The 16,596-nt window shown below is 40.0% G+C and overlaps 1 protein-coding gene across 1 annotated transcript; it reads left to right on the forward strand.

The window, feature by feature from the left end:
- The first annotated feature begins 8,936 nt into the window (after positions 1 to 8,936).
- On the forward strand, positions 8,937 to 15,926 carry elovl1b (ELOVL fatty acid elongase 1b). The gene is made up of 8 exons (XM_023408078.2): positions 8,937 to 9,183; positions 12,670 to 12,772; positions 12,858 to 13,048; positions 13,249 to 13,329; positions 13,466 to 13,522; positions 14,322 to 14,427; positions 14,762 to 14,898; positions 15,033 to 15,926. Exons 2-8 carry the CDS (start codon positions 12,694 to 12,696, stop codon positions 15,387 to 15,389), a joined length of 1,008 nt encoding a protein of 335 aa, XP_023263846.1. The 5' UTR covers positions 8,937 to 9,183; positions 12,670 to 12,693; the 3' UTR covers positions 15,390 to 15,926.
- Positions 15,927 to 16,596: the final 670 nt, after the last annotated feature.

A 16,596-nucleotide genomic window follows, 5' to 3' on the forward strand; every position in this document is an offset into this window, starting at 1 on the left:
CATGTTCACTTCCCGCGTCAAAGAGCTTTTACTTACTTTAAAGTGCGTTTCTCTCCGTGGCGGGGGGGGGGGGGGGGGGGGGGGCTGTAGATGTTGGGGGCGCCCATTTATGCAACGTCATATTATTGATATAATATACATTCAGGTGGCTTCGTTTGTTATTTGTCTTGAAAACAAGAACATCTCTGACGTAAACGAAAAAAAACAGCCTTTTTTTGGTTCTAAATTAAGAGTCGGTTTTGTTTTTCACCCTTGACCTTATGTCCGGTGTTGCGTTAAAATGTGTGTCCCTTGAAAACGTGTTGTTGGCGCGTAAATTTACATATCAATCAGCTTTCGATATGTGGCCTATTGATGGTCCCGTGCGTGAGTCCGCTTCTCATCATTTGCACCTGTGCTGTGGACAAAGAGCTCATTGACAGCCTGCGCACAGTGGCCATTGTTGCTCTGCCCTTTGAAGGCAGGTGGTATTGTTGACTGTCGTCTATTTTGTCGGTTGTAGCTGTCAAACATATGAGTGGAAGTGATGAGGAGAACACACTGAGGTGTCTAACGGGAAGGATAAGAAGTATTGCACATGTAGTTTCACTTTAGTGGACCACAGGAAATGAAACCTGTTGATCAAATGTTATAACGGTGTCTAACGGTTTACGCCAGAGCTCATGCTCATTTGCGTAGGTCCAGTGTGATCACCAAGAGGCCAAATACATTTTTAAAGGCACAATAGTCTCTTTGTCGTCAGGTATGTCTTGACGTGGTTAAATAACTAACACATAATAGTTAAATCATGTTGAAATCAGCTTGAACTTTACCTGTTCTTGAGTTAAGTCAGCCAAGTTGAAAGAAAAACAAATAGAAGGTGTTTAACAAAAATATTGCTAAGAATTGATATGGGGGCCGTGGGGGGATATGGGGCAAAAAGAAGGAAGCCTGCATTATAAGAGTGACTTCAGAGGTCAGTGAGGTCACCAGCTGGGCAAGGCTGGATGATAACATTTATTTTTTTAATGGTATTGCCCCATAAATATATTGAGAAATTCTCAAAACACACTTTTTTTCTTAAACATTTGATTAACTGAATAGGAGTTTTCTTTTTAATTTATGAATCTGATTCAGATATGGTTGCACTGTGTGTCACACTTTAAATGTTTGCAGTGTTGGAAGTTTAAGTTTACACTGTGTCACAATACAACATTTTTGATTGGGGGGGGGGCTTTCTCTAACTGCACATTAAAAAGACTAATTTACAAAACATTAACTACTTGGCTGTTACAAAAAGTAGCAGACCTCAGATCCTCCAGCATCAGGATCGGCCCCCATTGATTCTTTTGTTCCCAGGTGATGGTCTCTCAAGGTAGATTAAGGATCACCGACTGTGTGTAGACATGTAAACATTAGCTGTAACTAAGGACTGTGGGATGGAGACAAAGGGCTGCAAGGTCAGCCAGCCCGGGTGTCTCTCTGATAGTAATGCAAACACTACTGCAGCATTGTGACTGTTAATGCCTCAAGGTTGCATATTGTTATCACTTCATCAGCCTCCAGTGTCAACACGGCCTCATTGGAGCACAGGAGCAGAGGTGATATTGAAAGTAAAAGCTTCAGCCAGTATAAATGCTCCTTTTTTTTCCTTTTTTTTTTAAACGGGTTTTTCTGTTCTCTTAGCAGCTGCAGTAAAGTGCTTTGCTTGGGACAGGAAAATGTTAGTCATTCACTTTTCCCTTACCACATATTCCCAACCAGCCTGGTGTTTAAGGGATCCTTGTGAAAACACCATTTACTTCTCAGTGACTAATCCACTGAAGCACAAGGTGCAATAGTCTCACAGATAGCTGACAGTTTGTGATCCTGACTATTTGTTATTCAGTGTTCCCCAGGCTGTTTGTACATCGTTTCCCTAGATGGAGATCAGTGGCTTCAAAATGAGTCTCTGGCAAACTGTACCACTGTTGCTCTTTGCTTTAGATGGTGTCAGTTGACTTGGGGCCCATGTATGCTTTGTAAGGTAAATAAATTATTCAAATCCTGTTGGTCTGTGAGGCAAAATTTAAAGTCCTCATTGTTCTTTATGTTCCACGTTAATGGAGAGAAGCTGCTTTACTTGACTCTGACATGTTTGCATGCTAAATGCTCCAAACGGCAGTGAAAGGTCCCGTTGAAACAATCTGATCTCTTTGAACAGAGTACTCCTTTGGTGATATTTTAGGAAAGTGTTTGTTTTAGTAAGTCCTCTTCCTGTGGGTGGAGATGCCTCTGTACCTGACATTCAGTTTTTCATTCAGGCCAGTGTTGTAAATGAAAGTTAAAGAGACAGTTAAGGATGCTGTTGTCTATTACAACTCCATTTTATGGTTCTTAGTTAGAAAGGTACAGTATAAATCTTTGCTTGAGCAACTTTCAAACCCCTCCGCTCTTGTTTCATTGGAAGAAGTGTGAAGTTTGATTGGAGTGTGGCCAGAATTTCAACATGGTAAAGTTCGAACCCATCTGAACTGATGCAGCAGTCGTTTTTTTACTACTACAGTGAATTTACTCTTTGAAGCTGCTGTTTAGTGGCTGTAAAAGTTAGTTCAAGGTTTTGATTATACCTTGTACAGCTAGTTCAAGGACATCCTATGTATATATCAAATAAAACAATTCATGAAAATTAGGAACCAGAGAAGTCAGACTTGTATTGGTTTCAAACAGGCTGTATAATATTATAACATATGTAAACATAAAAAAAAAAAAAACAGTTAGATTTGGTGCAATTAAATAGCTGTAACGTGGTTTAACTTGTTCTTGTTTAAACAGTGCAAGGTTAAGGAGTGAAGTCAGTTTATGCAGCCGCATGTAAGCACTGGCCTTGTTATGTCCTTTGAATATGTCATGGTGGCCTCAGATGACTGGTTAAGTATTTTGACCAGCATGGTCCGGAAAGGTGAAGACAACTTTAGGTGTGTTTTTAGTTTTATCATTGACTGCTTTTTTCTTTTTGGAGGAGGGGGGGGCTCACCTAATCACCTGTCACCGAATTGACCTCTAATTATTACTCTGTTTGGTAAAATTAAGATTTTTAATTTTTGCATAGTCGTTAAGGGCTTTCAGATGGTAAGGTCAGTTCCCTGCCTCCCTCCCTGTTGTTGTTGCTTTTTTGTTTTTTTGTCTTGTTTGTTTTTTGACGCATAATCAAGTTTTTTGGGAAATGAGGCCAAAGGTCAGATTGTAAAAAAAATAAAAATAAAAAAGGAGACTTGGTCATTGTTTTCACTCTGTCTGGGTTGTAACAGTCATATCAGAAAATCACTGTTGTCCATATTTACCATAGTTTTCATCAAGTGGAAGTTCTTGTCATAGTGTGTAAGGTATTCTTGACAGACATGGAGAGTGTCATTCCAGTCATGAAGGAAGTCTTGTATAATACCAACTTGTCTACCAGGCAGTTTTACTATTGCCCCATCTGTCAAGTCTGGAGTTGTTATGTTGATGAGTTTTAGCATGCTCTCCAATTAGGCCTAAGGACACACCTATTTTGGGAGGGGGGCTTTTATTTTGCAGTTTTATATTTTTAAATAAATTTTGTGTCAATTAAGGTCTTAGTTCTACTTTCTTGTCCTATAAATATGAGCCTGTTACCTGTATTTAGTCTGCTGTATGGGCTCATCTTTGAACTGTAATTGCAGCAGTGAGTTTTATTAAGCTTTAACTCAGTCTCGACATTCAGACATCAGTAGGTTGTTTTCAGAGAGAGACGAGTGCTGCTAAGTGTTTCAAGTGATGGCTTGTTTTTGTGCACGACCCTCCTTTGTAAATCCCAGTGAAGTTTTCCTCTGTAGTTATGGGTTTGGTTGGAAATCCCTCTCAGATTAGCAGGATGGAAAGATACATTACAGATGGCTCCAGTCAAAACTTGTCAGTTTTTTCTTTGTTGTTACAGGTTTTGTCATCATTTCAAGTGGTCATTACAGCTTTGTACCATCTAAGTTTCAGAACACAGCTACATCTCTAAGAAGTCAGGGGGCGAGAATCACGAGCGACCAGGTGCTCGTGCAGGTTTGAAACAAATCCCCAGTGTTAGTCAGTTTTATTTGGAAGAGAAGGCAAATATTATCAGTCATCCCAAACTGTCGATTGCATACATTCATTACAGTTTACAGAAGTGCTTCTTTGTTCAACTTTGACCTGCAGTACTTCCCATGGTTGTGCACAGTGCACACAGTTTTCTATGCAGTGAGGTATTATTGCAGAAATTATGTTCACCTGTGGTTTTGCCTCATTTTACTGGCAAATTTGTCTGAACAAGCACCTAACCTGCAGAAAGAAAATAAGACACGTGAGTTGTGATGACCAGGAAATGGTGTAATTAATTACATTCTTTGATCAGTTTCAACTACTTAATTTCTCTGTTCCAGTGCCTGAACATAATAATTAATCATACTTAACCAGTTGCAGCAATTTATCAGGTGGGATCCATGTTCTTGCAAGCCCCTATAATACCTCACTTTATGGAAACAGACCGAAGGATGCAAATTTACTTCCCCTAATGCCTCCTAAACCTGCTGAGGTGCAGTCATTTCGGCACCATCTGCATCAGCTTGAGCTCCTTCATAACGATGCAATGCACTATTGTTGTGTGCGGAAAGTTCAAGAAATCTGAGTCGTTGGTGGGTGAGACCTGCAGCGGGGACTTAGAGGGCGAGAGGGAGGGGCGTGAAGTGAAAGAGACTGGTGTTGAATGGTAGGTCTTGTCTGAAAACTTGCAGGTAGAGATGATACTACTCCCCCACCACCATCTACACACAACCAAACACAATGAGGTGAAGATGGTGTAAACATGTCAGTCCCTAATCAAGTTCAGCAACATTCTTGTGCTTTTGGGGGGAAAGGGGTTAAAGTTAGTATATCTTAAGCATTTGGATGTTTTTTTTCTTGAGGGTGTACTAAAAATGGATGCCATGTGCCCAACTGGTTTATCATTAAGTCATTAAATCATTGAGTGTTCATTTTTTTTATCATATCACAAATCAATATTATCTGACAGCAATCCAGTTCTTTAGACATACTCTTTAATATGATTATGCAACTTACAGTACAATGTCACTGGCCCCTTTATTTTTATTTACAAATGTGACGAGAGATACACAACACGACAGCATGCCTTGAAGTTTGTAGTTATTGAAGGGTGTATTGCAATTGGTAGTTACTGGAGGGATGGAGTATTTTCCGTTTTCAGTTACAATTTTAATATAATTAAATGTGTGCATTAAGAAGCATGTATTTATGGGAAATGTTTAATTACTGTAACAAGACGTCACTCAACTTACTTTTTTTTTTTTTTAGGTAATTACTGATTTAGGGTTAAATAATACAGTTGCTATAAATATATATATATATTTATAACTATATTTATTTATATAAATATATATATATATATATATATATATATATATATATATATATATATCATTCATTCGTCATATTCAGAAATACTAATCTTCCTGGAAAATAACTATTTTAAATAGACTAAAAGCACAAGTTCAAAGGTTGAATAACAAAATATTAATGTCTGTGCATTTGCAGAAACGTATAAAATGATATCAGCCAAAATGTGGTTAAGCTTTATTCTGCTTGTGTGCCAGCTAATATTTCTAACCATGTGCTCTCAGGTTCACACCCTCTCTCAGCCACATCCTGCTGAAGACACCACATGACTCAGACCAGTGTTGGTGTTTTCTGTTTATGTCCCAAATGTGTAATGTTACATAAGCTTCTTTTACTTGACCCTCTTTATTGCACAGTAGTAGCGGAGGTAATGGAGTTTTCTATTTCGGCAAATATTTCATTGGGCATGAGGTGGGCATGCTATAATTTTATTTTTTACGTTTTTTAAGTTTTCACATGACAAAGTGGCAGAACGAGCCTGGATGAGGTTGAGTTGTACCTGGGGCCAAGTAATTGGATAATTATGGGAGTGGTAATGAAGCTTGTGCCCAATTTCTCAATGAGTGAGATTTATAAAGCAGAACCGTTGTATGCATATTTCTGATTTTGTGCGTACACATAGGTTTAGTCATCAATCTGCAGAGTTTTATGCATCTGGCCCCTGGTCTCCAGGTGATGGTGCTGTCTCTGGCGGACAGGAAGAACACACTGACTAATGCCTTTGTTTTCTTTTGAGTGTTCGTCATCATGCTGGCTTGATTGGAATGCATGTCATTGTTTAGCTATGTGCAACTAATAGTAATTCATCTGATTTCACCTGCTCAGTTTCAACTTGGCTGAAGTTGTTGCCATTCAAGACTTTGTGCTGACCTGTTTAAAAGTTTTAAGCACATGAAGGAACAGAAATAAATCTGTTTGAACATAACTTGACAAAAAAAACTCTACTGTCCACACTGTTGTTAGGCCAGAGACTAACCACCGCTAACTTATTATTGGTGCTTTGTTATTGTTGGTTTGGCTCACAACATGAATTTTGGCATTAACCTTTGAAGGCAATGCATCAGCATTACTGTCTATCTGACTTTTCAGAGCAGATTTAATCCTGGCCCATCCACGTGCACTGCTCTGGAGGTTTTTCACATTGCATAGCTTGACCTGAGATTTGTACAGTGACAAGACCTTGGCAGCAAAGTCACACTCCTCACACCAGTGTGTCACATGCTGGCAGAAATTCCTGTGCTCAATGCTATAATGCATCTGCTGCACATGTTCCTGCATTTACACTTACCAAGTCAGCAGAACCTCCATTGGATTATACTGTCTTGATTTCCCAAGATTCACTTGCAACCTAGTCAAACACTTGAAATCAACATCCAGTAGAGTTGAATTTGTTTTAATAGACCTCTTATGCACTTCAAGATGAAGTTATAGATGTGTGGTCAATCAGTACTTAGTGTAGTGAATTGGTCGGAGTCCAAAACAGATTCACTTTATTTGGCCCTGGAAACAACAGGGTGTATCTGCAGCACACATCTAGTCTGGGATTTTACTGAAGCATGTGTAATTTAAATAATTGAAAAGTTTTACAAACTGCTGACACTCTGCACGACTACTGCAGCATCAGTAAAATGGAAATAGTAGCAAGTATTTCTATCTTTCCGACAACTTTGACTAGTTGTGATTTTTACTTCCGTAGGTTTAGCATGAGGGATTGTTATGGTTTGATGGATCCTCTTTGAGTCACACAGCATTTTTGATGACTATCACACTTCAGAAGTCAACCATATCAGAGGTCAGGGGTTAAATAACTACGTTTTTAAACCACCACAATTGGCGCTTCCACATCCTTCCGCCTTTACACTGTGCTGATGCTTATTTTGCAAGGTGTTGGTTTCGTCGGACAAGATGACTATCATATTTGCGATGGCCCTGTCAGCGACTATAGCAGAGTACGATGATCTATTTTGTTGTCAGGTGTATTTGGGGGAGGGGCTAAAATGAACTGGAGTGCCGCCACCACCCCCCCCCACCTCCCTCCAGGGCCAAAGTGACAGGTAAAACCAGCCCAGTCAGTCAGATACAGTGCGACACTGAAGAGGATATTTACAATGACAAGATCATCTGTGCAAGAGATTCAGATTATACAGACTGCAAGGGTTCGTGTTGCTAATAAATTTTACTTACCAGCCCCCCATAGCTAAATTCTGAGAGCATTGTTTAGCTTTGCGAGGCTGTTTTGCTCTTCTGCTGGTCTGCAAGAATGAACACTGCCTTGCAGACTGAACACAAATGTTTGAACTCTCAACAGTTAAGCCATTGTGTGCAGTTTTGACGAGGACACATTGATAACTAGTAATATTCACAAATCTGAAGAAACGATGAAGGAAACTGCAGGGATTCCCCATACATCCATCCCTGTAGTGATCCACAAGCAGAGCATGTAATACTATAAGTATTATACTGTTAAGTGTTATTGTTACTAAAGATTGTTTTATTCCTCTGTGAATCTCCTGGGTGTGACAGTTAGATCAGAGTAAGTGATTTCCTATCAGAGAGAGCAAAACTTCCTTACACAACTCACTCAGAAGAATTTAAGCATTATCGTATGAGTCATCTCTTCCCTTTGCAACAATAGTTTTTGTCTGCCATTAACTTCACTGTCCAACCCTGAGTAAACATCAAGGTTTTATGATGCTTTCAAGCTGTGGAGCTCGAGTGTGTGTTGATTCCCCTGTAGGCTATTATGTTGTGCTCATTTTGTTGCCACTAAACTGGACATGTGAGCTTTGTCTTTGAAGTCTATGAAGCAAGCATATGGTAGATTTGTGTGGTTATGTTAAGCATAATTGTAATTGTAAATAGACAATACAAAAATAAAGTAGAAACAACGATAAATGAAAAGAATTTGAAAATGTGTCTGCAAAGCCGGGTGGGGTGGGGGGTCCACACTGAGATTACGCAGGTTGAAACAAATACACAATTTTTACAACTACTCCTTGGTTTGTTTCAGGCATTTTAGTCCTGATTGATTGTCCCACAACACAGAAAAAGAAATGGAAGCTAGTTTTGCTTTATGGGTGTTGGCCGGGTAGAGAGCCAGTAACAGCGCAACAATGGCCCCCTTCATGATAACAGAGTCTCCACTGATTTCTCGCCCGCTGCCTGTGAATAATATTATCAGCCCACCCCTGAGAGAAAACTTACAGGGCGACTCCAGAGTCGTGTGTTTGTGTGTGTTGAATGTTTCAGCGGGTGGAAGGTGTGACCAGGAGAGTTTTTTAAAAAAAAAAAAAAGAAAAAGGAGGAAACTCACTTGTTGATGTCAGGGTGGCGTTCACAGAAGTAGCTAGTTTAATTTTTTTTTTTGTGGTATGGGTTTAAATAGGGGCCATCTCACTCTCACACACAGTGCTCTCTCTCTCTCTCTCTCTCTCTCTCTCTCTCTCTGGCTCTGCCTCTTTTCCTCCCTCTCCTTCTGTGAGCTGGTTATTCATCCACTGTGTGAGTCAGGGAGGGTGGGGATTTGGAAGACTGCTGTACCAGTCACACTTTATCAGTTTACTTTCTCATTCCCCATCTCTCTCTCTCTTTGTGTCTGTCTTCCTCTCCCTGTGCTGCTGTTTTTCTTTTTGCTGCTGCCACCCCTGCCTGCCTGCCCCGCCTGCCCTGCCTGCCCTTATAGTTTACGAAGAGGCTTTGCTGTGCCGTGAAAAAGGAGTCACGCTTGCTTTTGATGATTTAAGGGGAAAATTCTAATCTCAGGTAAGTTGCTCAATGTTATGTAGAAGGTGAACTAACTTGTGTGTGGAGTTTGCCTACATGTTGAGCAGCTCAGGGTGTTTTTTTTAAACATTTCTTTCCCCTTAGTTTTCCTCAGTAGGTTTCTGTTCTTTTGGTGTTTGAGGATCTCAGGCTGTTCTGTTTACAGTGTCTCTTTTTATGAGTGTGTTTGAGTAATGGGTTCCTGGCTACACCTCTCCGATTTTTCGTTTCTTTATCTCGCCTCCAGTTTGTTCATCATTAACTCCTACCTCGTGAGTGTGAGCTCCCTTTTTCCATCCCTATGATTCATTGACATGGCTCTCATAGGAAATGTTCTCCCTCCCTCTCCACTGTACTATGTCTCCTTGGTGGATGTAAACCAGCCATCTTGTTGTCAAGGTTGCCTAATATTGAATGGGTGGTTGTGGTGGGATATACAGAGGGAGTGACTTTGTTTAATGTAGGAGTTTAAAACAATTTTAGTTGAGTGGTACAACCTAGGGCGGATGTAGATGTAGACTGGTGCTTCACTGGTCATGTGTTTGCAGCATCACTGTGTCATAGGAATGATACAGGAGACGCTCTTTGGACCCCTCTTCCCCACAGTCATGAGGAAGTTCCTGTCCTCTCGCTGAATTACTACCTGCTATAACTGAACATCAGTGACCATTGAACAACTGAGATCAGGTTTTACCGCCAGTCCAAATTCTGTGGTAATGTGCAAACCTTTAACTTGTGAAGATTAAAGGAAGTGAGGTGGTGTCATTATGTTTGAGTTCAATGATGACCAGATACAATAAATGGTAGAGAAGTGTCAAGAGCAGTGAGGTGCAGTAACTGCTGCTGGTTGTTTGTATGAAATGGGTTTTGTGGTTTTACCTGAGCTGAACTGGAAGGGGTTTCATTTTCGTTTTTCTTCTATCTTCATTTGGGCCTCAGGATACAGAAATATTGTTTCCCTTTTCTTGTTAGTGTTGTCATGATCATAAGACCATCTCCCTGACTTGCACAATCACTTTTATTAATGGGTCAGTATTCCAAAAAAAACCCCAAAAAAACAAGTGGATCTAGAGTCATGAGTCATGTTGCATGTTCAGCAGTTTGAACATGAAAACTTGGCACATGGTGCCAACAAACTAACTACCAAAATGTAATGCTTTACCAACATAATTGGTAATAAAGGGAGAATTCTTTGTCTAGGTGATTATAACACAGTGGCCTTGGATTGTGTAGTGGCAGAGTATGATCTGATCAATTTAACTGTTCAGCATTTTTCCTCAGAACAAGACAGCGTCTGCACTACAGACATGATGGTACTCTTGTTGAAATGTGAGGCGCCTGACCAAATGCCTCATCGTCGGTTGAAAAACAACCACAGCTTTTTGTGTAAGAGTTTTCTGAAGATTTTGTGATGTGTGTGATCTGTTATACAACACCATTCAATTTCATCATGTAAGCGGCTGGAAGTTGGTCAGTGGTATCAAGTGCATCTACCAGGAATTGGTCTGGAATGTTAGACTCATTCACCTGGAAGCTTCACAAGAAGATCCACCACAAAGATACAGCGGCGGTGTCGTAGCCCTTTGGTTAACTATTGTAAAAGCCCTGAGGTGAACAAAACTGCAGGGGGCATCTACAAAAAGAAGAGGAATGTCCCGTTTGTGAGAGAGAATCTGTTTTACACTGTATGCCTGTGCTCTTCAGTTTTGACTCTTGACACAATGAATGCACAAATTATTGAGGGGACTTTTTCAACAAATATAAAATGTATTTAGATAAAAATGATCATTTTTCCTCTTTGATGCTTATTCCTCCTTTTTGTAATCACAAAGAAACACAATCAGATTACGTTATTTTTGAGATCCTTGAGCCAGTTGATTTGGATTGTGCATAAAGGGCTGCAACTCGATACAAGTTTTATTTTATATTTTCCGCAGTCAATATAAGTTTGTGTCTAACGATGTAAGATGTTTTACAGTCATTCACTTGAAGCACTCAGTCAGCTGCAGGCTGAAATGGCCTGGAAAATGAATGTCCCGTATCCAATTTCCTACATTTCCTTGCAAGTTACATTTCCTGTTTACGCATCCTGTGATAACAAAGCATTTAAAACTGTCACCAAAAGCAGGTCGGCATCCTTAAACTTGGACCCAGCTAATTATTGGCAAACACTGCATAACTGTAAAATTTCTTTTTACTGTATTCTTTTTTTTGCCATTTTTCTGAGCAGCACCTGCATGAGCTCGGCTCCCTGCCCCTCATTCTCCAGCCTGAAACTATTAGCTTTTAATTATATTGGCTCAGGGAGGGTTGGACTTTAGTCCTTGGGCATTGAAGACTCAATATTGTAGATTGTACATCAAACAATAGCTCCCTCTGGGTCCAGTGTGCTGAGAAGAGACCGCACCCTGCATGTCCTCTACTTTGTGACTACAGTTTACACTTGATACGGTTAGGCTTTGTCAACAGAAATCTGCAGGTCTGAAAACCATAGCAACATTCCTGTGTGCAGGACTGCATGTCGTGTCACTTGCCATTAGCAAAATACTTCTCCCTATTTTTGTTGTTGAGCTGACAGATTTGGTTTGCAGTGGCAGTCTTCCAGTAAATGTAGTTGCCACATAACAAGAAGGAACACTGGTTGTTAGCTTAAGGAACTGCGATATCTGTATCAGGGAAGTTCAGTGATCAGCAACTTTCCCTTTTTTCTTTTTTTCTTTTTTTTCTTTTTTTTGTTGTTGCTGGCAGCTGGGTTCATGTGAGGAGAGCAGTCTGGATATTGTGTCTTAACTTGTGGACTGACTCCTACACACGAACAGCTTGAAGAGTGCCGCCTCACTGTGGGATGAGGGATGTCCTCTTAGTTCCCTGTAGCACCTCCTCTCTGATATCAGGCCATGTCTGATGAGTGGCTGGAGCCAGGGCAAAGCATCCTGGGATTTTTAGGTGGGAGTGTTTGCTTGGTGAGGGCTGAACTTCTCTGTTCCAGTAATTGCATTTCAGTCTCGCTGAATCAGGAAATATCACAATGTTCTCCTCCTTTAAGGCATTTGAGGCATTTATTGGTCACGGGTGATGACCAGCAACACACAGGCAATGAATGAAAGATGTGAATTTTATTTTTGTGCACCGGCATTCATGTAATTTACTCTTAAAGGAGAAGACTGCTGAATTTTATTTTGCAATGTCTGAAATTTTAGTGTGTAGAATGAATTTGCACAATAATGAATTTTCACAGAAGCTGAATGAAAAAAGATGGGGAAGGAGATTGGCACATTTTCCAGTTCCTAAATGCATCAGAAAACTTACTTATGGATCAAGATGTGTCCAGGAAGTGCATCTTTTCTCTTTGACATACAACAAAACATTGTTTTCTTGAACTGAATGATGTTTCGTTCATTGAATTGCTGTCATGGGACTGGTGGAAGGATTGCTGCTGTGCGTGGCTTTGATGAGGTGAAACTAATGGTGATCTCTTTTTTGCAGATAACTGGGTCTTAACAAAACAAGATGGTCAAAATGCTTCAAGAGATTCAGGAAATTGGCTCACACGCCATGGATATCTACGACTACCTCTTGGCAGGAATTGGTAAGTGACTGACCTGACAAAAAAATACTCTTCTTTTTTGTTTTTTTGTTTTTTAATATCATGTAATCTTTCTCTTTCTCTCTAGATCCACGACTGAAGAACTATCCACTGATGCAGAGTCCTGTTCCCATGACTGCAATATTGCTGTGCTACTTATTCTTTGTACTGTACCTGGGACCTCGCATAATGGCTAATCGCAAGCCCTTCCAGCTAAAGGAAGCCATGATAGCCTACAACTTCCTGCTAGTGGCGCTGTCGATATTCATTGTCTATGAAGTGAGATGCTTTTCTGCACATTTTGAATATTTCAGATATTGCACACAATGCTGCTGTCTGAATAGACATGGCTAAATTAGTGTAGTTTGGTTGAATTCTATTTTGAAAGATCTGTTTTAAAATTTGCATGTAATTAGCTAATGACTTAACTTCAATGCAGTGTTTTGTCCCCAAGTAAATACAATTTTCCTGTTCTTTAGTTCCTGATGTCTGGTTGGGCCACAACATATACCTGGCGATGTGACGCCGTTGATACCTCCAACAGTCCTCAAGCACTACGAGTGAGTCCCTCATTGCTCCTCAGTCACACATACTATAATCCCTGACTGATATCAGCCGAAGTCATTATTCTCTAGCTGTGCACGTGTTCGCTAATGACCATTTCCTGTTAACTTGACTCTGTATTCACCTCACCAGATGGTCCGAGTGGCCTGGCTGTTCTGGTTCTCCAAGATTATTGAGCTCATCGACACAGTAAGTCCAGTCCATTTAACCCGACGGCTCGGTGCGCAATTTTACGTCCTGTCGTGATCAGTTTTGTTCAGCAGAGATTCAGGGTTTTTCTTGGCTCAAAATGAGAGGGAAGTGGCACCATCCTGATCACGTGCACACACGTGCATGTGTAATGAGCCGCAGATGCTTCTCACAAGCAACTATTTTAGGAGTTCTAGTGAATCTGGCGCAATTTCCATAAACTGCAACGATTTAGGAGATGTGACCGTTTGCATTTTTCACAATTTCATGACATTTTAAAAATAAATGAAACAATTAATTGGAATAAAATCATCAGATCGATCACAAATGTAAATAAACTTTTCTTTCAACTGCTTAACAAATCTTTGCTGCCTTTGTGTCACATTTACAAATTCACAAAAGAAAATCTTTACCAATTCAATATTTTTCCAACTGATATTTGGCTAAATGAGAGAAAAATTGTGTTTCTTCTATTTATTTTTTTTTGTCAATCTTTCAAAATGTGACAAACATTACCCCAATGTCTACAACACAGGACTGTTTTTTAAAAAAGTTTGATGTTTTTTTTCTGTCGTCGTCTTTATCGATTAATACTGAAGTACGCAAACTTTAATTATTCCAGGGTTCAGGAGATAGTTTAAAATGTATATGGCTAAGATGAATAAAAAGTGATGGTAAGAAGATGTTGTCGAGAGCTTAAGGCGGCACAAAATTTGACAGAGACAGCCACCTTGTAATTCTCTATGCAGGAAAAACCCTGGAGAATGGCTTTGACTAATCAATATCCTCTTTCGGTCAGATGTTCTTCGTGTTGAGGAAAAAGCACAGCCAGATCACCTTCCTGCACATCTTTCACCACTCCTTCATGCCCTGGACCTGGTGGTGGGGAGTTGGCTACGCTCCTGGTGGGTACACATTTACTAAATCTTGACTCATCAGTTAAACACTGATAAATGGACACAAGCAGCCAGGGTGTGTAACATAGTCACGTAATCCTCTTTTACATGTAGACCTCTACTATCAACCACAATGTTCCTTGTTTGGTTTCTACTTTGGTCTTGTTGAGCTCTTCAAGAAACCTTGCGCAGGCTTCCTGTAAATTACTGAATTCTGTTTAGTCATGAGAAAATGATTAACCAAGAGCCTCTTTCTAAAACCTCCATGGTCTCTTCTTGATTTCTTGAGGTTCTTTGGCTACATTGGTGGAGTCAGTCTAATGTTTTGTGATTTTTACTCCAGGTGGAATGGGATCCTTCCACGCCATGGTGAATTCTTCTGTCCACGTCATCATGTATTTCTACTATGGCCTTGCTGCTGCTGGACCACAATTCCAGAAGTTTTTGTGGTGGAAGAAATACATGACTGCCATTCAGCTCGTATGTACACTCGTGCAGTTTTGTTGTTCATGTCCACGCTTCTGCTCCCAAGGCACCGAGATAAATTCATCTACATATATATATATATATATATATATAAAGTCTTTGGCTGACCACTGATTTCTCCCCAACAGATCCAGTTTGTGCTAGTATCTCTCCACGCTACCCAGTATTACTTCATGGACAGCTGCGACTACCAGTTCCCCATGATCCTCCACCTCATCTGGATGTATGGAACCTTCTTCTTCGTGCTCTTCTCCAACTTCTGGATCCAGGCTTACGTGAAGGGTAAGCGGTTGCCCAAACAGGACATTAAGCAGTGTCAGAATGGCACAGCTGTATACACCAAAGATAAATGCCATGAGAATGGCAAACACCACGAGAACGGCACCAGCAATGGTATCAACCACGGAGCCACCAACGGCACCAGCAATGGCTCTGCTCACCATGAGAACGGCAGCACTCACATGGGCAAGATGAAGAAGGCCTAGGATCTTTGGAAGGAAACACCCAAGAAATATGACCCCGCGAACCTGTTAAAACTACTACGGATTCCAAAGATAATTTTGGCTGTGTTTCTTTTCCTGTTTTTAGTTTTATATGCAAAACATGGGGAAATGACGTGGTCAATGATTTCCACAGTTGGGGTCCCACATTTAGTTGGTTTGTTCGTTCGTTTGTTTGAGTTGGGGAACCATCTATGGAACACAATGTATGAAGAGAAGATGTTTCTGACCAAAATGTTATCTTCACTGATGTTGCAAACAACCTCCTAGTTCAGTGTCACAGAGGTGGCTTTTCACCCCACTCGCCTTCACTACTTATCTGACCCCCATGCCCTCCTGACCCCCCCCCCCCCTGTGGACAGATGACTGTACAGTTTCTATCAACTTGGAAATACTTTTTGTAAATAGTTTTACAATAAACAAAAAAAAATAACTAATTGTATTGGTATGCTTTAGACTTTCTAAATTTTGTTATATTGTGTATTTAAAATTAAAATGCCAATAAATTCCATTTTAATTTTATTCTCTTGTTTTACACTTTGTGTGTAAGAATATTCAGTAGTAGAACAAGTGCGTACTGTATGTGTAACTTGCTGAGAAGTTTTCAGTTAGTTGTCAGGTCCTGGAAGACTGACATTGTGCTGTGCAGCAGCAAAGAATGAAAGTATTTACATTGCATGCATGTGCCTCTTGTCTTGGCTATCCCAAGTATTTTGAGCGAGTAGGAGGTAAACAAAAGTCCCATTCTGCTTTGTTTGAAAAGACTCATCGTAAGAGGCAGAGGGAAAGCATCCTGAATACTGCATCTATACCCACACAACTAAACAGCTGGGACTCAAATATTTCAGTATTATACTGTTCCTTATATCCATTCAGTGCTAATAAGCTAAATGAACCATTGATGCAGAATGTAAGATAACAATTTTGTTCAAATTACAGACTGGAACAGCAACTTTCCCTTATTTGTAACCGGCCCTGTCACAGCTGTAACTCAATCCTCCTTAAAGTTGTTTTATGAAACTGATATTGCAGGAAACTATTCAATTTCAAATCACTATGATACAGTTGTAAATAAGTATTCATATCATAAAAAAATAAAAATGATTAATACTACAATTTAAAAATACTTGATTACAAGTTAAAGTCTGCCATTGGAAAACTTACAGTGCAGAAATATTATCAGTATTTAAAC

This window comes from Seriola lalandi, unplaced genomic scaffold, assembly GCF_002814215.2.
Source record: "Seriola lalandi dorsalis isolate HSWRI2012SDOR001 ecotype SW California unplaced genomic scaffold, Sedor1 jcf7180002054353, whole genome shotgun sequence".
In the NCBI taxonomy this organism is placed as follows: Eukaryota; Metazoa; Chordata; class Actinopteri; order Carangiformes; family Carangidae; genus Seriola; species Seriola lalandi.